The 26,641-nt window shown below is 39.3% G+C and overlaps 4 protein-coding genes across 13 annotated transcripts in view; 3 read left to right on the top strand and 1 right to left on the bottom strand.

Annotated features, from left to right (window-relative positions):
• The window catches only part of LOC110960477 (kynurenine formamidase), a 51,275-nt gene that overhangs the window by 2,279 nt on the left and 22,355 nt on the right, over window positions 1-26,641 (top strand). The window lies entirely within an intron of this gene.
• Window positions 95-9,643, top strand: LOC127530208 (kynurenine formamidase-like). 4 transcript variants are annotated; one of them, XM_051945173.1, is made up of 11 exons: window positions 95-160; window positions 1,634-1,724; window positions 3,871-3,975; window positions 4,059-4,107; window positions 4,183-4,268; window positions 4,375-4,447; window positions 4,571-4,668; window positions 5,591-5,669; window positions 6,872-7,007; window positions 7,166-7,270; window positions 8,748-9,643. In XM_051945173.1, the coding sequence occupies exons 1-11, from the start codon at window positions 131-133 to the stop codon at window positions 8,775-8,777; spliced, it is 882 nt and encodes a 293-aa protein (XP_051801133.1). In that variant the 5' UTR covers window positions 95-130; the 3' UTR covers window positions 8,778-9,643. The 4 variants fall into 4 exon arrangements, with proteins under 4 accessions (XP_051801133.1, XP_051801132.1, XP_051801134.1 ...); XM_051945172.1 differs by lacking the exon at window positions 95-160 and having other exon boundaries at window positions 750-1,724; window positions 6,872-7,011; XM_051945171.1 differs by lacking the exon at window positions 95-160 and having other exon boundaries at window positions 773-1,724.
• Window positions 10,508-26,641, top strand: part of cant1b (calcium activated nucleotidase 1b) — a 47,981-nt gene continuing 31,847 nt past the window's right edge. The window contains exons 1-5 of one of the 3 annotated variants that reach the window (XM_022207718.2): window positions 12,486-12,626; window positions 15,433-16,029; window positions 16,115-16,255; window positions 17,136-17,339; window positions 18,136-19,143. In XM_022207718.2, coding sequence (XP_022063410.1) covers window positions 12,563-12,626; window positions 15,433-16,029; window positions 16,115-16,255; window positions 17,136-17,339; window positions 18,136-18,506 — 1,377 coding nt within the window. In that variant the 5' untranslated portion in view covers window positions 12,486-12,562 and the 3' untranslated portion in view covers window positions 18,507-19,143. Of the gene's footprint in view, window positions 10,531-12,485; window positions 12,627-15,432; window positions 16,030-16,114; window positions 16,256-17,135; window positions 17,340-18,135; window positions 19,144-26,641 lie in introns of those variants that run through there. The other 2 variants (XM_051945170.1, XM_051945168.1) reach the window with 2 other exon arrangements.
• The window catches only part of ogal (O-GlcNAcase like), a 49,493-nt gene continuing 42,038 nt past the window's right edge, over window positions 19,187-26,641 (bottom strand). The window contains exons 14-17 of one of the 2 annotated variants that reach the window (XM_051945164.1): window positions 20,290-20,378; window positions 20,094-20,214; window positions 19,886-20,015; window positions 19,187-19,534 (exon numbers count right to left, since the gene is read on the bottom strand). In XM_051945164.1, coding sequence (XP_051801124.1) covers window positions 19,398-19,534; window positions 19,886-20,015; window positions 20,094-20,214; window positions 20,290-20,378 — 477 coding nt within the window. In that variant the 3' untranslated portion in view covers window positions 19,187-19,397. The remainder of the gene's footprint in view (window positions 19,535-19,885; window positions 20,016-20,093; window positions 20,215-20,289; window positions 20,379-26,641) is intronic. The other variant, XM_051945166.1, reaches the window with a different exon arrangement.

Here is a 26,641-nt window from a genome sequence, read left to right as displayed (position 1 = left end):
AAACAGGAGCAGTTTTGTGTTTTTTAAAGTTTACACAGCAGAGGGTCGATGTGTTGACTCTTCTGAGCTGAGAGTGAAGTCCACATGTTGCTTCTTTTAGGCAGACACTTAAATCACTTCTGCAGAGAAAATGACGCACTGGACTAAAATGGACAAAGACGTAAGAGTTAGATTTTTTACTGTTTTCTTGTTCTTTTTGCATTATCAGATCAGTAGACGTAGAAAAATCGCAGGAGTTTACTTATTAACCACACCGACAGGAAGTCAGGGACCGTCTGCAAATAGCTGTCTGAACTGTCACATGGACTGGTTTTGTTACCTCTAAACCGATTTGTATGAAAATTAATTAAAAAGTGTAAATGTCTGTGTTTTAATTTACATGAACATTTGTTATCTCAGTACACCATTAATAGCATCATTCTACTCTATTATTTTAAGAGGATTATTATTTCTTTATATGATCCATGGTTTTTAATGTAAATATTTATATGGATATGAAAACTTTGTATGTTTATTGTTAGTTTATTTATTTATGTATTTGCATAAATGGCTGCCTATATATATTTATTAATACCTTCCATGTCATGTGACACAGTGGCTTAAAACTGTTTTTAAATGGCTCCTCAGAAGGTACAAGTGTTTAGATTAGATATACTCTGTGTACGTATTATTAACATAATTTATATTTCAATATATTTCAATTAATTTTATTTCAATTTATACCGTAACCGTTATTTCCTTCCATTAGCTTAATATCATATGAGCAAAATCATCCAGAATTTGTAATAAATAGGCCCACAGAGAAGACACTTCTTTATAGTAATGTTAATATTCATCTGTTTCAGTAAATTCTGTCATAATCTGGCCAATTGAGAACATTTCTGTGGAAAATCATCAAACGTAAAATGGAGAACCACAAGCCCAAAACCAAAACATACTTCTTTGAATCTGTGCGAAAGGAATGGGCTGCTGTTACAGCAGATCAATGTCAGAAGCTGGTGGAGAGCACGCCAAGATGCATGGCTGCAGTCTTCAAAAACAGTGGTTATCTAATCAAGTACTAACTCCTGTGTGGATCATGTCACTAACAGACAAAAAAGGAAATATGGAATGCCTAAAAGCTGTTTTTGGTCGTGTAATGTCATAGCTATTGATGTAAGAACTGAAGTGATTTTGGTTATTATCAAGAAAACCATGAAGAATAGCTAGATATCAGCTCAAAAATTAAACTCTTATGAACTATTTTTGTTGGTATCGTTATATTTGTCCAATCAAATGTACCATTAAATGGTACCAAACGTTGAAATGAACAAGAAATTGAAGAAAACAAGGGTGATCTAATATTTTTTCCATGACTGTACATATATGCATATTTTTTAAGGAAAATATTTTTCCCCTCCCGTGTCACATGACCCAGTGTTTTCCTCTGTTTCCCTGTTTTGATCATTATTCCATTAGTCCTATTTTTCCAACAATAAAAGGACCAAACAAGGAGGCAGTAACTCGGTGCTCAGGCAGCAGCAGCGGAGGGCGCTGTGCTGCGGCTCCTCTCCGCTGGTCTGCGGATCATGCTGCTCGGTGCTCGGCTTGGTTTCATGGCCGCTCGGCTCTCAGGACTGTCCGTGTGTTGCAGGAGCTTGAGCGGCAGTATTCCCCCAGCAGGTGGTCCCACAGGATGTCTGCAGACGACGTGATCAAAGCCCATGTGAAGGCGCTGAAGGAAGGTCGGTTTGTTTTTAAAGCTTATCTACTTCAGTACACAGAGCGCGGCCGCTGGAGGCGATCAGGAGGCCTGCAGGGCAGGTGGCGAGCCAAATATTGAATACCAGAGAAAATGTGTCACTGTCGAATATTTGTAGGAGCTGCTGCTGTAAGTTACCTTTTAAATGTGAATTCTGAGGTAAAACTGCACTGATTAAACTCATATTAATAGCAGATCTTGATTCTAGTCTTGTACCAGATTACCAGCTCCTGCATATGCTCCACACTAATTTGTTCATATTTTGGAGCATACATTAAATTAGGTCAGCACAGTGTGGCAGGTTTGTTGTAATTTCAATAAATATACATCAAGTGGATGTACTTATAGCTAGATGGGTAAGTTAGACATATCTGGCAGAAGTGAATAATTTGTTTTTGTGGAGTACGAAATATTGACAAATTCTTTTTTTTCACTGTAAGCAGCATACAGACTTCAATGGATAAGATCCCTGAGTGTGATTTTTTTGTTGTTGTTGCATATGCAATTTTCACCTTGCTTTTCTTTCTACCTTCATCATCATGAGTTGTGTATAAAAGTAGGCTATAAAAATCTATGATTCCTGTATTTAGATCCTTAATTACAGATTAACAGTAATAAAGATGCAAACATGCATGCTGTTCTTGCCATCACCTTCAAAGCGTGGTGGCGCAATATCACAACTAAACTCATTGAAACCACACACTGTATTTTAGTCCAAAGATCACAAAATGAACTCACTATCTCCATGCCAGCTGCTGTAAAGTAAAACAGAAGAACAAAGCTAACACTCTGAGGAGGTGCAAACAGGTCGCTTTTTTGATATTGATAAATAACAGCTAAATGTAGTGTTTTATAAATGTTGTATCTGTCGTTTCTACCCACTAAGATGTGAAAAATTCAGTAGTTGGCACACTGATTATAAGGCTATGTTTTCATGGAGATACCAGTTGAACTAAAAATACTTCTTTGCTGAACTGAGATATTGTACTGGAGAGGAAGTGGAGAGATAAAAATAACAAGAAACTGATAATGCATTTAAAAACTACACAAGTTTGTTTCTTCTTGATTGAAATGCAGACTCTCAGGAACATAATGGTTCTTCTGAAGGCCCTCTGGTTCTCTAAAGCGCCATCAGCAGTTGAAGAACCTTTTTATTTAGGGGGAAGGGTTCTTCTCATACTTTAATGCAGTTCTTTAATATAGTAAAGGTTATTAAATATTTCTGTTTGGTGGCTGTGAGAAGCATAAAACTAAAGCTACAGTTAACCATTATTTTAACTGGTTTATCATTTGGTCTGTAAAACATCAGAAAATAGTGATAAATGCCAATCAAAATTTCATAAATCTCCAGCTCGTGTCTTGCAATATGTTGTTGTGATGTTTTGACCTAAAAAACTAAATATTAAATGCATTATATGTGAAGACACCCAGAAATGCTTACTTACTTTTTTGCCTGAAAATTGCTTGAACAGTTATGAAGCCCTGTTATCAAAACGGGAAGAAGTTCATCCACAAAGAACCATAAGGATAGTAGTTCCAGAAAGAACATTTTTGTTTAGGTTCTTTGGTGGGCCATTTTATGCAGCCTGAAATTGCATTTTTTTACATTTGTCTTTGAGGCAAGTTTGTTGATTCTTTAAGCTAAAAGATGTGTTTGTGGAACTGAAGATGGTTCTTCTGTGTCATCAATTTGAAGAACTATTTTTGGTTCCAGGTAGCACCTCTATTTTCCTGAGTGTAATAAATGAAAAAACCTTATTACGTAGCATTGGATTTGTTGGATTTCACTATGTACATGTGTCACTTCTGTGAAGTGACACATGTTGTGAGTTGACCCTACTAGTACATAAATAGAATGGCACAGAACTGAATTGAATAGGCCTGTTTAACTGTAGACCACTTGAGTTGTCTTAGTTGGAAAAACACAAATGTATTAATGATGGCTGCATTCTACTTACCTGCTGTTGTGGTTCAGAATTGTGGCTTCCTGGGACACTTATTGAAACTGAGCCATCATTCATGTTGTTATTATCAGTGTCATAAATGTCTAATAATGCAAAAATCAGTCTAACATCCAGCTCACAGTGAGTGTATTTATCACTATGCCTTTGATGCTGTGTGTTGTTCAGGTACTGAACGAGCCCGAGATCTGGCTCAGACTTTACTCAATGTGCCATATGGGGAAGGAGATGGTGAAAAACTGGACGTCTACATACCCAAAACCAACACTTTGGGTATGCACATATACAGCTGCCTCACAGATGCTGAAGCTTGAATCACACACGATGATTAACAGGCCTCGTGTGCTCTTTCTCAGACGTCCATCTAGTTGTTTACCTCCATGGAGGCTACTGGCAGTTCCTCAGGTACAGTCTCAAGCTCTGTCTGCATTTCATAATTAGATTTGTCTTTGTGGGTTTTAATTTTGGTGCTTTGTGCAGCAAGGAGGAGTCTGGGTTCATGGCCGTTCCTCTTATTGATAAAGGCGTAGTGGTGGTTGCCGTTGGTTACGACATCGCGCCCAAAGGTAGGAGTCGTTTTATGAGTGCTGAAGTTGTTCTTAGGAGGAAAGAGGGATCATTTAAGAGGACAAAATGAAAATGTCAGCCTTCTGCCTGTGGCCTCGCTTTCAGGTAACATGGACCTGATGGTGTCACAAGTGCGCAGGAGTGTTGTGTCTGTGGTGCAGCAGTATTCTCACATCAGGTAGCAGTTTTCTTCCTCGACTTCATCACCCTGTTTGAGGAAAGTTCAGCTTCATGTGCCACATTATAATGAAATTCTGTTTCATGAAATGTCACCGTCCTCACTTGTGTTTCTGTCCTTCAGTGGTCTGTACCTGTGTGGACACTCTGCTGGGGCTCACCTGGCTGCCATGGTTCTCTCCACTGATTGGTCGCAGTATAGCATCACACCTCAGATCAAAGGTGAGGGGTGAAACAGGACAAGTCAGGGGTCAGTTCAGACTCGAAACAATTCTAGCTGAATTTTAGGAATTTCGTGTGTCTTCAGACTGGCGGATGTTTGTAACGCTACCTTCAAAAAATACCTACCTGGGAAGTCATTTTAAGAGTTGAATATGTCCAGAAATGCCATGACATTTGGTGAGGACACAGATGAAATTATTTCCAGCATGTCTAAATGATTGAGTGGCCTCAGCAGAAGCCTGATATTAAATTATTGACTCTTAGAAATTGTGCAGTATTTCCATACAAAGTGTGATATTTTGGCCCTGGAAAGTTCTGGTACAAATGTATACATGGATGTATCCATATTTTCCACTAAAAATACAGTCTTTGGTTCATGTTTCACCAACTTTTGAGGCCTTGAATATTGTAGACTATGATGTGTGGCAAGTATGGCAAGCCAAGGTTCCATTTTTTTTGCTATTTTGACTTGACAAAATGGTGACATGGACTCAGATAACAGATGTGCGTTGAAGTTCATACATCAGTGTAAATACATGTGCGACATACAAGTTGCTTCCAGGTTGTCTTCAAGCTGGAATATAACAAGTGACACTTATTTTGCCTTTTAAAATGTTTCTGTACATATACTTGAAATGAACACTGAACAAAGAAACTGATGATAATTCAACAACATTCACGATAAATCTCATGTTTATTGTCAAGTGCTAAGACAGCTATATTTGCCATACATCAGATTCTACTAAAATTAGAGGATAACACTGGTGAAATGTCAAGCAAAACTGTACTTTTACACTTGACTGATGTATGAGATAGTGGTTTGCCTCTTTCTAATAATAAGTAAGAAGATGCTCAGAATACAAGGTTGAGGGACATGTGGTGTAACTGATATACTTTAATATGTTCTTTAAATGTCTTTTAGGTGCTTTCCTTGTGAGTGGCATATATGACCTCCAGCCCATCCTGTCCACCTACGTCAATGAACCCCTGAAGATGACAGAGTAAGTATCTTCCTGCAGAGCATAAAATAACACCTTTTTGTACAATTGCATGCACTGTGATATCTGTTTATGTACTTTTGACGAAGAAATAGCACATCTTTTGCTTCAGATACCTTCTAGTGTCACATGTCACGCCTTCATTCCATTACCCACTGTTATTCACAATTTCCTTATCTTTTGTTATTTGCTGCTTTTTGTCAGATCTACTAGATCCCTTAATTCAGTCACCCTTTGTTCTTTGTTGTCTTACCATTTGTCAAAGTGGAAACAACATGGACGCTGCAAAGTTGATGTGTTTAATTGCTCATCAACATGTTGATAGCTGATCGCACCAAATATTGCTTTGCCTGATTTTTTATCTGAGTTACTGATAATAAGCAGCTTTTTAAGCTATTCTAGGCTACTCTGTGTCCATGACAAATAAAACTATCAAGCTAATATCATGCTACAAAATTTATGTTAGCAAAAAATATATGTGCAATAGATGAATCTGCATTATTAATAAAAAAAATCTCTTATTATCAAGTGAAAATGTACTTCTGTCAACTTCTCAGCAAGTTGTGTACCAACATTTCTGACAAATTCCAACTCTGCATAAATGCACAATCTTTACAATGACAGTCAGGAGTTGAGTTGCATTGTGGGTAATGTAAACTGCAGATTTTAACAAGGAATAGTGCATGAAATAAAGATAATTGTGCTTGTGTTTGGTTGTTCTGAATTATGTCATGAGTGCCGCAACGCTGCAGGAGTAATGGTAAACTAAGGAGTGCCCTTGGATGGGAAGAGATGTAATCTCATTACTTACCGGATAAACTCGACACTCTCCCAACATGTAAACACATTAAGCAATTTCCTTCTCAGTCTGATTACTCTTGGTAATCTGTATTTTCTCAGCTTTGGACACTGGAGTTGCTGGATATACAACTTTGCCTTCAGTCTTGAAGTATACTTTGTATCTTTTTGTACATTTCATCTCTTCCTCAAACTAAAAAAATCCAGATCTGAACATTGAATCATGGTCCAGATTAGGTTGAGGAACCCTGCAGTAATCTATTTGTATGTGACTGCCTCTTGTTCACACTGTGTGCTGCGATGCTCACTGTGAAGCTATAGATCTCTTTGTGTGCCTCTCTGTAATTGTCCTCTGCTGTACCAGTCGGTGCCTCACCGCTCTGTTTCCTGGTGTCTGCTGTTGGCAGGGAGGTGGCGGTGAGGAACAGCCCCAGCAAACTGGTCCCTCAGCTCAAACTCTCCTCCTCCAGCTGCCAGATCGTTGTGGCTGTCGCTGAGCACGATTCGCCGGAGTTTCGCAAGCAGTCTGAAGAATACTATAAAGTCGGTACTTATGACTGAGATAAATGCTATTGGGTTAATCCAACTTGTAATATGCACTCCTGAGATATCAAGTTTAAACTTTTCCGAAATGACTGTGTATATGTACTACTTCTTCAGCATTTTCCACATTACCCTTATTTTTTATTTTGTCTGTTTAGGCTTTGGAACAGTCAGGACTGAGTGTGACCATGGAGGATGTGGCGAATACAGACCACTTCAATATCATTGAGCAGTTGGTAGATGGCGAATATCACCTAACAAAGGTATACATGTACACAGATAGTTTAGATGCATCATTGACTGGTGCTTTGTCCCAGAATGTCCTCTCTCTTTCCTTCTAGGACTGACAGCTTTACAAAATTATTTTACCAAATTAACTTTTTTTTTTTTTTTTTTACACCAAAAAGAGACCAAAAGCTCTTTGCCCCCTGAGAATTATCCCAGAAAAAAAATTACAGGAGTAAACCAATAGAAGCAAATCACATTTTTTGATCCCATTTGAAATGTGCCATGAATCACACATAAACTGATCAAGCATAACATTATGACCAGCTGCCTAGTATTGTGTTGGTCTCCTTTATGCTGCTGAAACTCCTCTGACCCAGTGGTGGCATTGTCTTGTCTCCGTGATGGTGGCAGTGAATTCTGTGGGTTTGAGGGTGGGACCTACCTAGATCAGGCATATCCTCGTACATCCCACAGATGCTCAGTAAGATTTAGATCTGGGGAGTGAGGAACCCAGGAGAACCGCTTAGCTTAGCTCTGTCGTGTTCTCCGGGCCACTCCTGAGCAGTTTTTGTGGTGTGTCGGGGTGCATTGTCCTGCTGTGGGTGGCAACTGGCATCAAGGACTGCTGGGGGGTTGCTTGACCTGCAGTGTTTAGGTGGGTGGTACATGTCAAACATCCACATGAATGTCAGGACTCAAGGTTTCCCAGCAGAACGTTGCATTATTACCAGATGATCGATGTTTTTCACGTCACCTCTCAGTGGTCATAAGGTTGTGGCTGATCGGTGTGTGTTTGTCTGTTTAGAGGATAATTTTTCAAGCCAAGAAAGTTGGCAGGTTGTCTCAGAAATGTTGAAGCATCCGACTGTGAAAATATGTGATTAATGTGTGATTCTTTAAGATTGAGATAAAAATACCAAGATAACAACCTTGCTGGTGTTGGTGACATACAGTTGTGGACAAAAATGTATATACACTTGTGAAGACTGTTTATATCTGGGCAGTTTGAAGTGATTCCTATAACTCTGAATTTTCTATGATGGAATCCTTGAAACTCACAAATCTTTTTCACAAAAACAATCATGCATTTAGTTTCTGTCATAGATTTATTCTAGGTCTTCTGGAAATATGTCAAAATTTGTGCAGTTTCACAGAAAGATATAGTCTTTGTTGACTTGCAAAATTATCTTTTCAATCGACAGACGTCATATGTAACGGGAACAAAACATTTTTTTGAGTCTCTCTGTTGACTACATACCACGCATATTTTTTTCTGAGATAAGGTGCCATGAGGCCCACTGGAATGGGCAGGACTTCACCTTCACTATAGACAACAGAGTTTCAAGGTCCTGGATGCTGTCAGCCAACTTTTTCACAAATATTCCATCTATTTTAATAGTTTCTCACGAAATTCAGCATAAATTTAAGGACTGTTGATATTTTTTTACATTTTAAGGTTATGTCATATTATGCACTTCTAAAACCAGTTTTATGATCCTTCTTTCTCTGTAGCTTCTCCTGAAGATGATGGGGAAGAACTGACGTGTTTGAGTCCTTGTCTACATACGTTTGTACCTCTGAACAGAGTCCTCGTGCACGATACTGATAAAATATGCATTGTTTCAGGTTTGGACTACAGTAAATGTACAACTCCTGTCCTTTTGAACAAAAAACAAGGTGGCGTGGGTTGTTTTGACCGTTTAGTTCACTGTTTCAGTATTTTTAATGAACTTTGTAGTTACTGTTGTCAAAAAAAGCCTAAATAAATGTTGTATGTTCCAATGACATTAACACCTTTGTGCCCAAAACCTTGTCAATTCAAGGAATGATGACTGTAGCAAATTTTACTGCTCATATGTAGTTGTAAACAGAGCGCTTCATCGTGCACGATGTTTTGTCAGGAAACTCGGTTCAATTCAATGCTGAATGTTGTAGAGTTGGTTGTTAGTTTTGGCATATTTCCACTGTTTTGTAAATGGGTGGGGTTGTCTGGTGTGGGTTTTTTTTCCTGTGACAATCTGCACCTCAATTTAAGTCCATGGTTTGGACAAGAATAAGAAATCATGTCAAGAGTAGAGACATATCTTCTGCTATCTGAATGTAGCTTTTAATTGTAACTTCCCCAATGCGGATATCTCACCCAGGGAACTTTACTGTGATGTTGGTAAAAGATGATAATGAAATTATATATTTGCACTTTTATTTGAGCCTAACTCTAGTATTCAAATAGATATCTTTTTAAACAGAAAATGTAGCTAAGTTTTACTTGATGCGCATCATTACTGGTTGCCTTTAATATAGGATCTTGCATAATTGTTTACGTTATTATTTACTCCATGTTCTATTAATCATGATTGTAGATTATAAAGAGAACACTCACAATAAAAATATTTATATTTGAGAAAGGACATGTTGACAGTTGTTTGTGTATGCAGGTGAATATTGGATGTATTTGATAATGACGGTGTTTTTAGTTGTCGCCTCCAAACAAGATGCAAGAGTACATTCATGCTTATTTTGCTTCAGTTTCACATCTGCCAGCAAAAACCTCCTAATAACTGCGTGACAGATGGTTTTTGGTTCGTTGATTAATTGCAAACTTATTGTAGCACAGGAGAATATTAACTCAAGACTCGCCCTGATGTCTCAAAATCTAATTTCAGGGTCTTTTATTTACCTTTTATTAATTAGGCTTACATGGTTTAAACAAATGACCAGAACCTGATACAAGTCCAGTAGTGTGTGTGTGTGTGCGTGTATATATATATATATATATATATATATATATATATATATATATATATGTATATATATATATATATATGCGGCATTTTTCTGGCTTAACTTAAAATAATTTTGTACATACTTTATTGTAGCATACTATGATACTATGATATAAGCTAATTTAAATACTAAAATTAATTATTTGGCTAACTCGGATAGATTTACAGCTATCTATTTACTTCAAATGTACCTTTTATAAAATAAAATAAGGGAATATTAAATAATTAATACAGATTTAATGATGGTCAAGATGTATTTATTAATTAAAAATTTATTGTAAGCCAGAGCCCTCTGAATGATGATAACCTCATTCCGTGGACTTGCTTTAATAAACAAATAATTACTTGTACTCCGGTACTCTTGATGTCCAGTCTGCGGTCCACTGCCTGAAGGGACACCCGGCTCAGCTGCTTGTCTCCGGGCAGGAGGAGGAGCTAATCAACGAGAAACTTCCAACCGAATAGTCCTTTATATATGTCCAACCGGGCGACAGTGAGACCCTCCACACCAGGTGAGTCCTGAGCTAGATGAATACCAGATAAACTCCTAACACAGCAACACAGCTGTGTCGCTGTTAGCATTAGCCGGCTAAACGTCACGGTTCAGGCTACAGATGCTAGCTGATGTTAGCTACATGGCTAACGTTTTTAAATGGAGCCGGCCGGTGTGTTTGTGACTCTCGTAAAGTGTTTCTGCTTGCTGTTATGTTCAAACGCCACGTCCCATAACATGTCACGGTTTGAGGAATAAGTTTAATTTCATGTCTGGCAGCCTGTTAAAGTTTACAAAGTGTCGCCGGGTGTTATTTTCTGCTCGTCATGTCAGTCGCCTTCGTGGCCGCGTTGACTCAGACACAGCAGGAGGACATGAAGTTAGACAGATAAAGATGTAAAAACGCTGCAAGAAGTACAGTTTGTTCTGTTTGCACAGTCAGCTCACAACTCAGTGATTTAAAAAAAACGTCCTGAGACTGTTATTGGTAAATCCTGAGGTTAACTTCTTTACTCAACTGCTTGTTTGTCTGTTAGACACAATGACTTTGTGTTTTATAATTGAGACTGAGCCCAGACTAAACATGTAGCATTCATGTGCTGCTCATTCTGGGCGTTTTTTTAAATGTTGAACCGTCCAGATGAAACAGGGGGGAAAAAGATGTCTGTGTAGACGTTAGAGCTGCAACAGTTGGTGGACTAATAAATTAGGTGTCCACCTATTAAATTAATCACGTATTTGATCATTAATAAATCTGCTTGTGTAATCTTGGGGGAAAAAAGAGTCCACTCCAGCTTTCTTAAAAATTGAATGTTTTCTTTTTTTTTTTAAATTGTTTTTACTCTAGTTAATATCTTTGGACTGCATAAGATATTTGAGGATGTCATGTGGGGGCTTTAGGAAACACTGAATGCCATATATAATTTTTTAATTCAATTTTTTTTTTTACAACTAACTGATTAATCGTCCTGTCTGTCAACTATCAACCAGTCAACTGTTTCATAATCGATAATCAACTTCACTAAGTTTTTAATGAGCCAAAGTTCTTATTTTCTAATTGCAGCTTAGTTGTTTCAATTGTTTCTTACACCACTATGACCATATACTGAATATCTTTGGGTTGTGGACAAATCAAGACATTTGAGGACAACCTCATGGGCTTTGGGAAACAGTAATTGACATTTGTTGATGTATATCATCAGTGGAATTGTTTTTTTTTTTTAAGAAAAAAAAATCTCTGATTTCAGCTTTGTTACTTTTTCATATTTTCTTGTTTCTTACTTCTTTGTGAAGTAAATAAACTGAAAATATTTTTGGGTTGTGAACCAAACAGGCTTTTTGGAAAACTGATTGATAATATGTTTGTTATTATTTTCAGACATTTCACAGACCAAATGACTAATAGCGAACTGTAGAACTATTTTGAAAGTCAAGCAGAGCTTGACTTATCAGAGCTGACTTTATCAGAGCTGTATGCTTCTGAAAATCACATCTCCAAGCAGTTAAGTAAGGTACAGAAAAAGTTGATGATTGATAACCAGGGCACAAAGTAAATCGTTTAATTTATGTTGTCTGAGTATGATTATTCTGGGCTTTGACAACAGGGTCCACTTCCCCTTTCTGAACATTGTCCTTGACAACTGAGGTGTTCCACGGAAACAGGTTGAAATGATGTGACTGAAAGCTGAGAAAAAGCTAATAAGTGAGAACTGGAAATGATTAATTTTCAGTTGATTGCAGAGAAAATTACACACAAACATTGTGAAGCTGATGCTGCTGATGGTCTACCCTTACATACAAAAACGTTGAACCCTCTCTGGAAGTGCAGCAGGGCCCAGTTTTAAAGGGTTAATTGAGCCATCTAATCAGTAATTTGCTGAACCGAGCCTTACTCTTACTCCTTAATTAATTATTAAAAACGCAAACTCTTGGTTGCTCTACAGGAAGGGCAGAAACTTGAGACAGTGCAGTGCAGAGGAAAGGAGGAGACTTGGTGAGATCAGATATTCATGTGGGAATGAGGGCCGGAGGAACGTGGAGTTTATTATGAGATGCGTGCGAAGGAGAACAGCATGATGGTTGCAGCGTGTTCTGGGGAGAAGAGGCGAAGGACGGGTGAATAATTGAATTCTTCATACAGCGGGGCTGTGTTCGGGTCTGTGCTGGGGGAAATATGGGCCATGCATTCAGCAGCGACAATAAGGGCTTTATTTCATGGCCAAGCGTTTCGCGTGTGTGCAGTTTAAAGAGCATGTTTGTGGAAAAGTGTGAACTTGTTTAGAGAGCTGCTGAAGAGGCACCAGGGGAAAATGCATGTTGTAAGATTATGTATTGCACCTCAGTAAAGCTAAATACCCTCTTGGGAAATATTTCTGTGAGGTGGTTTGCATTTAAACTGGTGTTTTTACAGCGTAGTCTTTGAAGTAGTGATTGTTTTTGGATGCTATTGTTCTTTAACAGAGGCACAGTGTCTGCTGATCCTGTTTTGGCTTTTATTTAGAGTTGTCAAATGGCGATGAATAATGCTCTGACAATGCAGACCAACCTAAACATTACTCCATCTCCACTGTTAATGCATTATTTACAGTTGGATTATTCTCCACTCCTCCAGATTGAGATCCTCAAAAAGATCTGAAGCATTGTTAGTTTTTGCGTTACAGCCAAGATAAGGTTTGAAGATGTGCTTTAAATATGTTTAAAATGATCATACTTGTCTGCTTTTACTGTACAGTGACTTAAACTGGTAGCTAGTTCATATGTGACTCAGTACAGAGGGGCTTTGGAGCTCAAACTTAATGAAGCGTGAATTTTTACTATACCTGTTGGTTGTCCTTGACAGGAAACTTCAGAGGTCACTTTGACTCGATTGCTGTCTCAAAACAAGCAGATCTCGTATTTCAGCTGGTAGGATCCTTGATTGAATGTCCTTTCAGACACGTTGTCCGTTGCAAAACTAAAAACATCCTGGTTTTTCCTCAAATGAAAGTAGAACGCGGGTGCATAATACCTACCAGAATCTTCTCTTCTGTTCATTTCCTATCACATTCGTGTCAGTTCAGAGTTTTAATTTCTATCTATTATCGGCTCAGTTCTAGTTTTAAATTGTTGGTGACATTTAAGCTCTTAAACTTGTTTTCCTGGTTTCCTGCTTTACATAAGTTTATTGTATGTACTCACTATGAACACATCAAGCAAATTTATGCAAATAATTTCCAGATATTGCTACCAGGAACTTAACAGAATGTCCTTGCTTTTTGTTTATGTTGACTGTACATTTTCATTTTAGCTAATGAGCTCTGAGCATTTCACTTAATGCTCAGGGGAGCATGGTTTCCCACAGGACGTTCTGTAGTTTCTAAACCACTCAGATCCTGACACACTCCTCAGTGTGGCTTGTGGATGATAAATGTAATATCAGCATAACGCTCAACTTTCCCCAACCCTGAGTGACCTGAAATGCTCTAATATCTCTTTAAAAATGTCTATCAGGGCTGCTGCTTTTCCCACTTCAGGTTAGTGGTTTATTTCACAAAGACTGTGTTAACTGTCTTGATGTTAGAAGATGGGTATTCTCTCTTCTTCAAGACACGACTGGTAACCTGTAATCTGTGCTAAAACAAGCAGGAACATCACTGAAACGTACGACTTCTCTTCCCCTTAAACATGTAATCAGAGCTGAGAAGAAGCAAAGAATTTGACATCAACAACGGTTTTATAAGGCTGTCCTTCATAAACACAATGTTCAGCTTGAGTACGGGACCTTGAAATATAAATGAACACCAGTTGCATTTATAGACTTGCCAAACAAGTTAGACATGCTGATTCAGTCTGTCAGCATCAAGTAAAAACAGTAAACTGGAGATTTAAATCTGGTGTCTGGTGACTGGTGTATAAGTAACGATGTGTTCTATGTCACCCAGCAGAGTTTGTTTTGCCATAATTGAAGTGTGGAGTAATCTTGGTGACAGAGACATAGTAGGCTAGGAGTATGATGGAGCCAGTGGCAGAAAAAAAACTACAAAGTATCTAAGACAAGATTCTGATGCTCCAGAAAAAAAGTTAAGAGGACTGATTACAGTCATACGTCGTAGGGCTAGGTTGTGTTATTACTTTCACACAGCAGCCTTAAAGACCACAAATCATCCTGTAAATTTAATGTACAATGTTTTCTGTCAGTTCATTAAAAAATGAAAAAGTTGCCATCAGAAGAGCAACAGATGGTAGCTAATGTACAGAAAAAGCCCTGCGTTTATGTGGCAACTTACCAGCAGAGTTGAAAACACAATCAGATCCCAAAGTTTTCACCACAGAAGTGAAACGACAAAGATGACATTTACACAGTATAATTTGATACACACATGTACCCAGTCACATTTATTTGTCCCGTTGTTTTATCCTGATGAGCCAAACCAAAGATGGACGGAAATACATGCATAACTGCTTATGTTGCCTCTGTTGCATAGCTCACCTGTATGTAATAATATTCTCTGTTATTGTCCCTGCTGAACGAACTACAAAAACATAAACGGGGCTAAACTGTGGTCGCTTGCATGTCCTGAGGAAGCAGGACTTGCCAGCTACCTACTCAGTATTCTGGCTGAACAGCACAACAAAGCTCTGTTGCAAACAAAGAACGATTGAAACATGAGCCTTTTTTCCACCAACTTGTTGTCTTCCTCCCCATGTTTCATTTTATCAGGCTATTGTTTTCAGGATTTCTTTTCACATTTTGTAACAGTGTTTGTTGAATTTGAGCATACAAAGCAGCTGGTATTGCTGATTTGTGTTTCAGATTAAAAATAGTTGCTGCAGTCCATTATATACAGTAGTAATAATGGGCACTAAACAGACAGCTCCATGAGATTTGAACGCCTATTGTATTTGCTTCTCTGCTGATATTTCTCATTGTGCTCGTCCCCAGGCCATAGGAGTGATCTCTCTCAGCCCACATCTGACAAAAAAGATGAAGACGGTACTTCCATGACCTCCTTTGGTATCACCGTCCGAGGCCTCCCCCTGGCCTTGGCATCCATGACTCAAGCCGCCACCTCTGACTCGCGCTTCCACCCAAAATGGCGGGCGATCACCGTGGCGACGCTGCTCGCTTTGGTGCTAATGTTGTATCTGCACCGGACAGTGGGGGACAGAGACACTCCAACCAAAGGTTACTACCGCAACAGGGTTCACAGTTTTCAAGTGCACAGTGAGGGCGAGGAGGACGCCTTCAGGAACGCTAACAGAGAAGCTGCACAAAGCCTCGCTCTCCGCCACAAACAGGAAAAACCTTACAATGACACGTACCCGCTGAGTCCACCTGAGAAGACACTGCATGGCATCCGCTACCGTATAGGCGTCATTGCAGACCTGGACACAGCATCGAGGAGCTCCAAGGATCAGACGTGGTTCAGCTACATGAAAAGAGGATACCTGACTGTTTCAGATAGCGCTGACAGACTGGAGGTGGAATGGGACGCTGAGACCGTCACCCTGGAGAGTCATCTGGCAGAGAAAGGACGAGGTATGGACATTTATCATATTGATATGTGCTACTGAGATGGGAATAATATGTGGGTTAATTTAGTGTCTGATTATCTCGGTTGCAGGTATGGAGCTGTCCGAGCTGGTGGCCTTCAACGGTCACCTGTACAGCGTGGACGACCGTACAGGTGTGGTGTACAGGATCGAGGGAAGCCAGGCCGTCCCCTGGGTTATACTGCCTGATGGTGATGGCTCTGTCTCCAAAGGTTTGTCTTCTCTATACCTGTTAAAGTTTCAGATTTACTGTTTTTTTTTTTTTAGCAGGTGGTAGGAACATGCACAACCACCCTCTGAAACCCAAATCCCCCTGGGTGGTTTTGAACTGTAACTGTAAAAACTGAGAGAATAATCAGCAGTTCTTGATCTGTTCATCTGTGATCTGATGTGCTTTTCCGAGAGAAAAATAATAAAACCTAAGTTTAAAACCTTCATATTTAGTCAAAATCACTATATTTCATGCGCTCGTGTGTTTACAGATTTGTCACAAACATATCATTTTTGCTAACCAGATTCTGTAAAGTATAAAAAGTCTGTGTTCTTCTGCACAACTGTGATGCCATTAGTGACTGTCATGAGACAAAATTTTATGGCCAATTAAGCTTGATTCGGATTGAGCAGATAGTAATTGAAAGTACACCAGTATTGGAAAACAGTGTGTGCATTATTTTAAAATTGCAAATTTTGTGCATGTTGATTCAATTTTTTTATATAAACTTTATTATTCTGCACAAAGACATCCCTCTACCTCTAGCCATGACTGTGCTGTTTTCAGAAGAGAAGGACTTCATATTGCAGTAAAAAATGTCACAGGCTTAAGAAATGCCCAGAAACTGCTTGAAGATCATCAGAAGGTCAAAAATAATTTGCAACATCTGAACCAAATGCTTTCTTTTAATGGCACAATATGTTTCTTCACTGAAAAAGAACAAAATTAGCATCTGTTTTTAAAATTGGTTTTAAAACAGCGAGTGCATCCTTCCTGAAGCTGGCAAACAAAAACATGACAAGGACTCAGGAACTTTGCGGAACATTTTAAGGTGCAATCGTGTGTCTTTTCTAATTTCTGTCTTGATTCGCTGTGTGCAGGGTTCAAGGCAGAGTGGCTGGCAGTGAAGGATGAGCAGCTGTTTGTGGGCGGTCTGGGGAAAGAGTGGACCACCTCCTCTGGGGAAGTGGTCAACAACAATCCAGAGTGGGTGAAAATTGTTGGCTACAATGGTGACGTGGAGCATGAAAACTGGGTGCCTCACTACAACGCCCTACGGAGCGCAGCAGGGATCCAACCACCAGGTGATGACACAGATCTTATTTTTTTTCATGGGGAGGGAAGATGAACTTCATCTCATTTATTGTTCATTGGATGCCAGTACTGTATTTGCATTTTACCAACAAAAAACACCTGAATTTACTGCTTTATTTCTCATTAATGTTCAGTTCTGTCATCAATTTTGGAGAAATGTGTAGAACTTTAGAAATCTAGAATAAATTATTGATTTAAATGTATCCAAAACTTGAAGATGGCATATCATTGCTATGTTGCTGAATAATGTTTGGATTTCTCCCTCTAATGCAGTCGCACCAAATTCATCACAGCTCTCAGTAGCTGGTGTGGTTTTTGTTTGCCAACAGTCCACAACGTTGAAAATAAGCAGCATTTTAGTAAACGTATTACTGTTTGTCCACGCAGCCAGTGCTGCTCTACTTGTTGTATTATTTTGTCCTCAATTATAGAACAAGTCTATACGCAAATACTGTTTCCTGAATGACAGGTCAGCCAGACCCCTTCTCACAAACGAACTCTGCTCAAAACAAAGGAGGCACACCAGTTGAATGCGTTTCTCCCTGTTCTGCATTGAGAAGGCTACAGTACAGCTTTTATTTATCCTAAAACACGAAACTCGGCAGAAAAACTTCAAAGTGTTGCTGCCTGAGTGCAGAGCTCAGCAACACCGATGAGCAAATAAACATTTTTACAATTGGACGATGCTGTTTTCCATATTTTGATGAATGATTTCAGTTTTGTGAAGTGGAATTTTCACTCGTATTCCTCTTCCCTCTCCCATCTACAACTCTTCTTGTTCTTTAGGCTACCTTATCCATGAATCAGCGGCTTGGAGCGAGCGTCTCCAGCGCTGGTTCTTCCTCCCTCGCCGTGCCAGTCACAAGCACTACGATGAGACTGCAGACGAGCGTCGAGCCACCAACCTCTTGCTGTCCTGCCCCGCCGACTTCAGCCACATAACCGTAGGGCATGTCGGGCCGCTCAACCCAACTCACGGTTTCTCCTCGTTTAAATTTGTTCCCGACACGGACGATCAGATCATCCTGGCCTTAAAATCAGAGGAGGACGCCGGCCGGATCGCCACCTACATCATAGCATTTACACTAGACGGCCGAGTGCTGATGCCCGAGACAAAGATAGGAGATGTGAAGTACGAAGGGCTGGAGTTTATCTGAAAGCAGCAGCTAGCAGATTAAGAGAGAATTCCATTCCCTTCTGGTTTTAATCTGAGAAGCACAAGACAAGCGTCAAAAAGTACAGACCTGCAGATTGAGGAGGTCAAGCTGTCACCAGTCGGCCTGCAGCAGATAAGATTTTTAATGTTTTGAAGTAACTGCTTCATATCAGCTCTGCTAAGGGTTCATTTTATTTAAACCTTGAGTTTAACAACCTAGATTAAATTCATATTCTGGTGAAAGAGGTTTGTAAACTAGAAGTCATCAGTCTGTCAAACACGAGGAAAAGTGAGTTTCTTTTTCTGCAAGGACTCCAAACTCTGCTGGTCAGACACTCAGGGGACAAGGTAAAAGAGCATTTTAAGATAGGAATGAATGGTCATACATTACTTGAACTGTTACACTTTCTCATCGCGTTACGTTTTAATTTACCTGTTTGGAAACACTGAACTTTCTCTCATCTTCATGTGGCATTTATCACCCACTCAAACTACAAGCGATGTTTTTTTTTCTGGTTCAGATTACATTTGTTGATAAACTGAATTACAGAACACCAGCTGTTTTATTTAAAGATTAACCATTAATATATTCCCTTTTTATCCTGTAAAAAAGAATAAAGTTTCTTATCTTCTTTAAATGACTTGCCATGTTTGGCTGCACTGCTACAGACACACAAAATCTTAATGTCCTGTATTTTATTAAGTCTTATTGTGCTGCCTGAAACAATTTATCTAAAAAATAATCACTTTACATTTTTGTCTTTTCATGACAAATTCCAATACCAGGTTTGCTTTAAATCAGCTTAACATGCTGCAAAGTTAGTGATTACACACACAAGAGTTTCATCTCTAAACACTTTAAACCTGAGGAAAACCTTGTAAGCGACCTCGTTTACAGGCTTGCTGCCATGACGAGGACGTCCTGAGGTAGACAGTCCATTTCTATCTGTTTGAAGGAGCCAAGTTTAGAGTAAAAGTTGATCATCCTCCGATCGCCGTGCCGCAGCTCACAAAACACTCCTTTGGACCCTGAGAGGAGAACCAACATAGCGTTTAGAGTTCAATTTGTTGGATAAAACTTGAATGATGAGAAGGATATGGACATCAAAAACCAAGCTGAGGAACATCCACATATTAAAACAGGAAGCTGCACACAGTCCAGATCCTGATATTTCTATACAGTATGTTAAAAGTATCCTAATCATCCTCAAAAAAGAATACAAGATTTAACTTCCAGGTGCCTCTGATTCAAATCACAGGTTTGCAGATGTAGAACTGAACTGAATGTAGAACTGGTGAATCTTTTTCTCATCAAAGTTTGCTCAATTCAATGAGGTGCATCACGAATTATCAAGGTCATAGAGTGACACCTCGACCTACCGCTGCTCCTGATGGACGACAACAGTCGACGAATCATATGTTTGGCTGGAGACGGATCAGTGACCCCGGGCCGCACTTGTACAACGACCAGGGAGGGGAATTCCTTCAACAGCGACTCACTTACCGCCCTCTAGAGGCAGGAGATAAAACAGTTAAGTGTTTTTGCAGTTTATGGAAATCTATTCTATCAGATTTGTCATTTGATCACCTGGACTTTAGCTGCAGCTGGTTTGACATCCGTGAGGGCCAGAGCGTAACCACACACGCCAAAGTCATCCTCCACCACAAGAGCACACTCAGGGGAAGGGGATAACTCACCGGCTGACAGGCTGAAATGGATCACAGAGCATTAAGATGAAAAATATCAAAAACACAAATATTCTGCATAGGACCAGGTTTCTTACCTGTCGCTGATGAGTGGAGGTTGTGCCCCTGGGGAGGATGTGGCATCTCCTCCTTTCTGCATCTCCCTGAATATCTTCTGCACTTCCGTCTAGGATAAGAAACATAGTTGTGTAACATCACGCCTGTATTTTAACATCTGAGTAAGTGCCATCCTCACCTTGTCTTCAGGGCAGTAGGGTCGTATGCAGTAAACTGCTGTCATGAGAGGGAGGTTGTCTGAAACAGGTCCCTGTTTCCTGTCCTGGCAGCATTCTCTAAAAATACAATAAACATTCCTAGAATCAAAAATTTACTTTAGATATTACAATGTTTCAGGGAGAATTATTAGCTTCAGTTTAGAGCTAAATTTATAGAAAAAATAGAAATAAAGCTTGCTAATTGGGGATCAGGGAATCCATGGTTTGCATGTGTGTTTTGTCAGCCACAACTTCACTCAAAATATAGTCGGGATAATCTCCATAACTATTAATAATTATTATCGAAGCCTTAACTCCTAAATTAATTAGGTTCAGCACATAGTTAAATATACTTAAAAGACTGAAGCTATTTTATTTACATTAGTTACTTTAAGCTCCAGAATATCTAGTATATCACATAATTTTTGTAGCATTTTAATGCCTGAATGCGTAAATACTGGCAAAATCACTTCGTAAATAACACTATAGCATTCTTAACCACAATATTAGAACTATGTTAGTTATTTTGGAACAACAATGGCAATCTTTTACTGGAAAACACTTAAACACGATGGCTTGAAATTGTCATGGAAACCCAATGAAAAATGGGTCATTACAGAAGACTGAATGGGTGGAATTCTTAGGAGTGAGTAAAAATTGTTAAGTGAACTGCGAACAAGTCTGATCCAATTAAGAATCAAAAACCAAAACCTACTGGCCCCATCCGGGCTGCATAGACGGGTTTGGTTGACAACTTGGACTACTGCAGGTATCTTGACGGACAAAAAAAATATCAGCAAGATATTCCTTGTCTTCTACTCTGTGTATTTTGGGTGACGCTTCTGTATTGACATAATTAGATTCCATTAATGGCTAATGAGTGGACCAGGCCATCTTCATGCTGGGGCAGAAACATCTAGTAAAAGTAGAGAAAGCCTCATTTCACATCTTTTTGAAACACTTCTCTTAGTCAGCTCGCTGCCCTAGAGAGAGTATCATATGTATAAAACCAAGCCTCTATGGTGATTTTCACCTCATAAAACTAGCACCAAACTTCTTCATTAAAGTCTGATTGACTGAGGGGTTCACTTTGTTAGACCAGTTAATAAGCAGTGCTGTCAATTGCTATATTCCTATCTATCTATCTATCTATCTATCTATCTATCTATCTATCTATCTATCTATCTATTCTATCTATCTATCTATCTATCTATCTATCTATCGTATTTTATGTTTTACTGTCTGGGATCATGAGAGCACTTATTATTGTTTCCATTTTATGCCATATCAACACTTCATGCCAACCTGAGATTGTCATTTCTGATTAAAACACATCTGCATAAACACAGTCTATGATGACAACAATAAAACTATTAATCGTCTAAATATGAATGACAGTCATCACTGCACCAGTTGTGTTACCTGGAACTCTCCAGAGAGTGCTCCTCGAAGCGCCAAGGTTCAGGTTCATCCTGCATCACCTGGGCCGAGGGTTGGCCCTGCTCTCCTGCAGCCAAAAACATATATTTAAGCTACGGCAGGCAATGCTTTACTTTAACTTCTGTATTAGCAAAAGTATAATTATCAGACGCAAAATATCTACCAGTAATTCAAATTGTAGATGCTGCAGTTTCTGTGTGATAATCCACATGTTATAATGTACAGGGATTGTTCACTTGGTTGAGATATAAGTTCAGATTTTATTATGAAGGCTGGAACTAAAGAATTTGCTTTGTTTCCTAAAAATATGTTAATTATCAAAATACTTGTTGAGTATTTAAATGAGTGAAACTAATTGATTAATAGTTGAAGCCATGCTTATTATTATTATTATTATTATTATTATATTATTATTATTATAATTAATAACAATAATAATAATAATAATAATAATAATAATAATAATTAATAAATAATAATAATAATAATAATAAAGTAGAAACAGATGTGTAGCTTTAAACAGTGGGTTTAGTGTTGAAAACAGTGTTACTGGCATCTGTCTTTCAGATTACTGTGATAATTCATCATTTTGTCACAGCATTTAATCTCTTGTTGATTGATCTTCACAGGAAAAACGATTTTCTCACCGAGTGTCTTCACGTAGAATCGAGCATATGACTCCGCTCTTGATGTCGCAGATGTAGTTGTACAGATCGTACAGGATGCTGCGGTTCGGGCGTTTGACAGCCGGTTGAACATCTGCACCACCGCCTCGCACATGCTGTCAAACTTCTGCGCTCTTGAAAGCCACTCTGCTGACTGAAAGACACCCAAAAACTGAGGCGTCTGAATGAGGACGGTGTGTACAGAATCACCTGCACTACATGAACCTTACCTGCTCTGTCTCTGCCGTGGCAGCCTGGCCGTGGTTTTTTGAGCCAGTCCAGCTCTTGCAGCATGGTTCTGGCTGTGGGCCGTGTGTTGTAGGGCAGGTAGAAGAGCTCTGACAGCAGCCTGAGGTGTCCAGCGTCAGAGGGCTCGGCGGTGTACAGCGGGTTCTCATCAGGACTGGGGACATAGGAGGTCTCAGCCACGTCTGTCTGCATGGCTCCTCATCTTGACGGCTCCTTCTTGAGGCGAGCTGGAGGTCGAGGGCCTGGAAGCAGAGAGCCATGCTCTTCTTAATGTTAATCAGTTATGTTTCTGCCTTTTTATGTCATTAAGTGTCTTTTTGAGGCTCTACCTCCTGGCTGATCGGTGTTCATGAACTCCTGCAGCCAGTCAGTGAGGGCCAGCATCAGGCTTTCTGGGGGCTGTAACAGGGGTCCTGCTCCTCATCACCTGTGTTGGAGGTCAGACACAGTGAGACTGTTTACGGGTCTCTGAGTACAATCCTGTATTTGGAAGTAAACCCACAGAAGGAAATCCCAATGTTCCAAAGATAAACAGCAGCACAAGTCACCCTGCATTTCACTGATTGTTGTTTTGTGTTTGCTGTGTCTTAAAAATGATCTGTCAGAAAGGTGAATCATCAATCTGTCAGATCCTAAAATGTTTTTCATCGTCCACAACAAAACAATAAAGCCCCTTTCAGACATGCTCTCCTTTCTGTTAATCTGATGGCTTTATGTCTGCTCACATTTCCATAAAACCTGCGATGGCAACTGTATTACTTTCAGCACGGACAAGCCTGAACTGTGCTCTGTCACATTAACGCATAATCATGAAAAAGTGACAGTCTTGGAGTTGTATGAAGGGATTTAGGATTTTTCACATATTTGAGTACCAATCTTGTCCCAGAAAACATCACAAAAGTACTAAAGACAAGGTTCTCATCCACTTTACAATTTCACATCTATTACAAACTGAAATATCCATAAAAATAAGTGTTCACTGTGATGACTCAGATAAATGGGACTCACCAATAAAAAAGTAGTGAGCTTTTCTCCTGACCAAACATTAACAGGAAATTAAGTTTGTTGTTTACAGCTGTTAGATTATTTCCTCCGAGTTCAGTAAAATCTGAAGCATCCGTATGAGCATCTCCAAAATAACATTTGCAACTTTCAGTGTTCAAGAATTAGAAATAAACTTTACTGTTAGTTATTTGAACAGTTTGAGCAGCTGTTATCTATTCAGTTACCCTTTTGTTTATTTGTGCATTAATATGTATTATACACAACTTGATTCACTGTCCTCTCCGGACACTGTTGTGAGTTTGTCTGAATGAAGCTGTGAGAAAATTAACGCAAACTGACCTGAATAGAGACACTTCTACAGCTTAATGAAGCAGCAATGAACCCACATTGAAAAGGTCTTAAGACCACAGTTCAATACCCAAAGCGACCACAGATTTAAACTGTTTCTCCAAACATTTCGCATCCTCTGTGTTTTTCCAGGTTACTACTGTTGGATGAAGTACTGAATACATCTTTCAGGTTTTTCTTTACTCAGTCACAGTTTTCTTGGATATGTATATGTTGCATGGTAACAGTTAAAATCAATGTCATTGCCAGTGAGGTTTTTTTGGTTCAATTATTCCTTGGTTTTAAAAAGGTTCCTCACCCATTTCCACATCTCTCGGTCCTCCATCAGCAGGAGCTTTACACCACGTTGCCAAAGTGTGAATGCCACAAAGTTCGGGTGAAACTCACAGTTGGGATTTGTGAGAACTTCCTCTCAGTTTGGGATCAGCTCAGTGGGTTCGATCCTGTTCGAAAAGGAATTATTTGTTGTTTCAGGATACAAATTCCAAGGTTTTGGATACAATTTAACACCAATGCAATAAAAACTTACCTGTAGGGTCAAGTAAAAGCCTTGTGGGATCGTAATCGTTGGCGTGAATATTGTCCCAGATGACTGGTGGCCTTTTCAGGACTGCAGACACCTCCTCTATGGATTCAACTGAGATTTTGTGGAGACCACTTTTGGACCTAAATGATACAAAGGGAAAATAAAATGAATGCCTGGTAGTTGAACAAATGTGCCGACCAGACAAGTTGCAGCTTACATTCACGTCTGTGATGTGAAAACTTTCAAGTGTGTGAAATCATTTGCAGAAACAAAAAAATTGTCAGATTCTGATAGAACACGTCAGTAGACAAAGTTTCAAATGTGGATGTTGCTAAAATTCTGAAAACATGGATGCTTCTCACACATTTCCTAATTTTGTTGTATGCAGAGCTTACAATGACAATAAAGGCTTTGTGATTCTGATTCAGCTTTAACCTGGCAGCACAGAACATCAATACAGTAACCCCAGTTTTAAGAGGGACACCCAAGATCAGCACCACCAATTCAGTATGCGACCAAATATGAATATTAGTAACAATTTCCCTTCGTTTCCTGAGTTACAGAGTTGAATAATGACCGAAATAGTGTTTTTGCAGAACATTATAATGTCACAGTAAAGCTGACCTTTAACATTTGTATATAAAATGTCCTCACTAATCATTATTAGACATTTGTGTGAACTGACATAATTAGCACATGGATTCTTGACCTTTGGCCAAAAACTTACTTTTTGAGCCCACAGTAACATCTGACAACAAAATCTAACTAGTTAATTAATGTTTATGTCAAATTGAAGGTTCTTCTGCGATACTGCGTTCACAAGAGTGGGACAGACCAGTGGGCAACACTAAAATATGTCTCAGAAACAGCTGTTGTTGGCGCAGAGGCATAAAACTGTACTAGAGAACTGCATCAACAACAACTTCTGGAAATTGAAGATCCCAAAAACAGGTTGAATTTACCAGTCCACAGAATGTCGATGCCAGGCAAGAGGTTCTCTCCCACAGTCTTCAGATATGGGAAGGAGATGGGTGTACACTGAAGAGCAGTAATCTGGAATTAAGGAAAGCAGAAGAAAAAAAACTTTTTCTAGTTTTCAGAGGTCTGTAACTCTTCATTTTTGTTCAGGTGGACTGTAGATCATATTTATTCATGCTGGGTTCGGTATCAGCTTCACTGTCTGACTGTGGGACAGAAGAGGAAGGTCTCGGGTTTCCCCAGGTGCTGGTACACATCATTAGTGATGGCCACCTGAGCGTGGGCGAAGGAGCTAAATGCCTGCTTATCAGCCGCCACACATCTCCCTCTCAATGTCGTCGAACAGCAAAGAGAAGGAGGCTGCAGCCGAACTCCTTCACCTGAGGAGGAACAGGGACAAAGATTGCAATGCAGCAAGGTGAAGATTCATGATAGCGTTGCATTTCCTTTAAAACGACTCACTGTGACAATCCTCAAAGGGTTTAGTCCACAGGAATTAAACTTATTATCTGCAGCAGCATCAGTAGCATAGCTGATTCTACTTGCGCTGAATCAGACGTTTCTATTTTATGGCTGTAGGTTCCGTATTAAGCGTCAAAAACAAACCCTGAAAGCCATAAAGCTGAATACAACAATGATAAATGATCTCCACCACCTGATCCAGTTTCCTCTTCAGAGCAGCGACTTCTTTGGGGTTGGAGAAATAATGTCCAGGCCAGGAGAGATCGCATAGACGAAAGTCGACGTTGTGCTGTTTAGCTGCTGATATGAGGGCGATCAGTTGTTCTGGGAAGGAAAAAAGAGACAGGGACAAAGAAGAAGTGTTATTTATGTGGAGCTAAATGATCACAAGTTGACAGTTTCAGTCAGAGATCACTATTGATGGTTGTAGGATATTTATATCAAGCTGCTGTGTTCTCACAGTTTTAATGCGTGTAAAATTTATGAGAACTGCAACCAAATG

The sequence above is a fragment of the Acanthochromis polyacanthus genome, chromosome 3 (assembly GCF_021347895.1).
Source record: "Acanthochromis polyacanthus isolate Apoly-LR-REF ecotype Palm Island chromosome 3, KAUST_Apoly_ChrSc, whole genome shotgun sequence".
Taxonomy (NCBI): Eukaryota; Metazoa; Chordata; class Actinopteri; family Pomacentridae; genus Acanthochromis; species Acanthochromis polyacanthus.
This window is presented reverse-complemented; position numbering and strand designations above follow the sequence as displayed.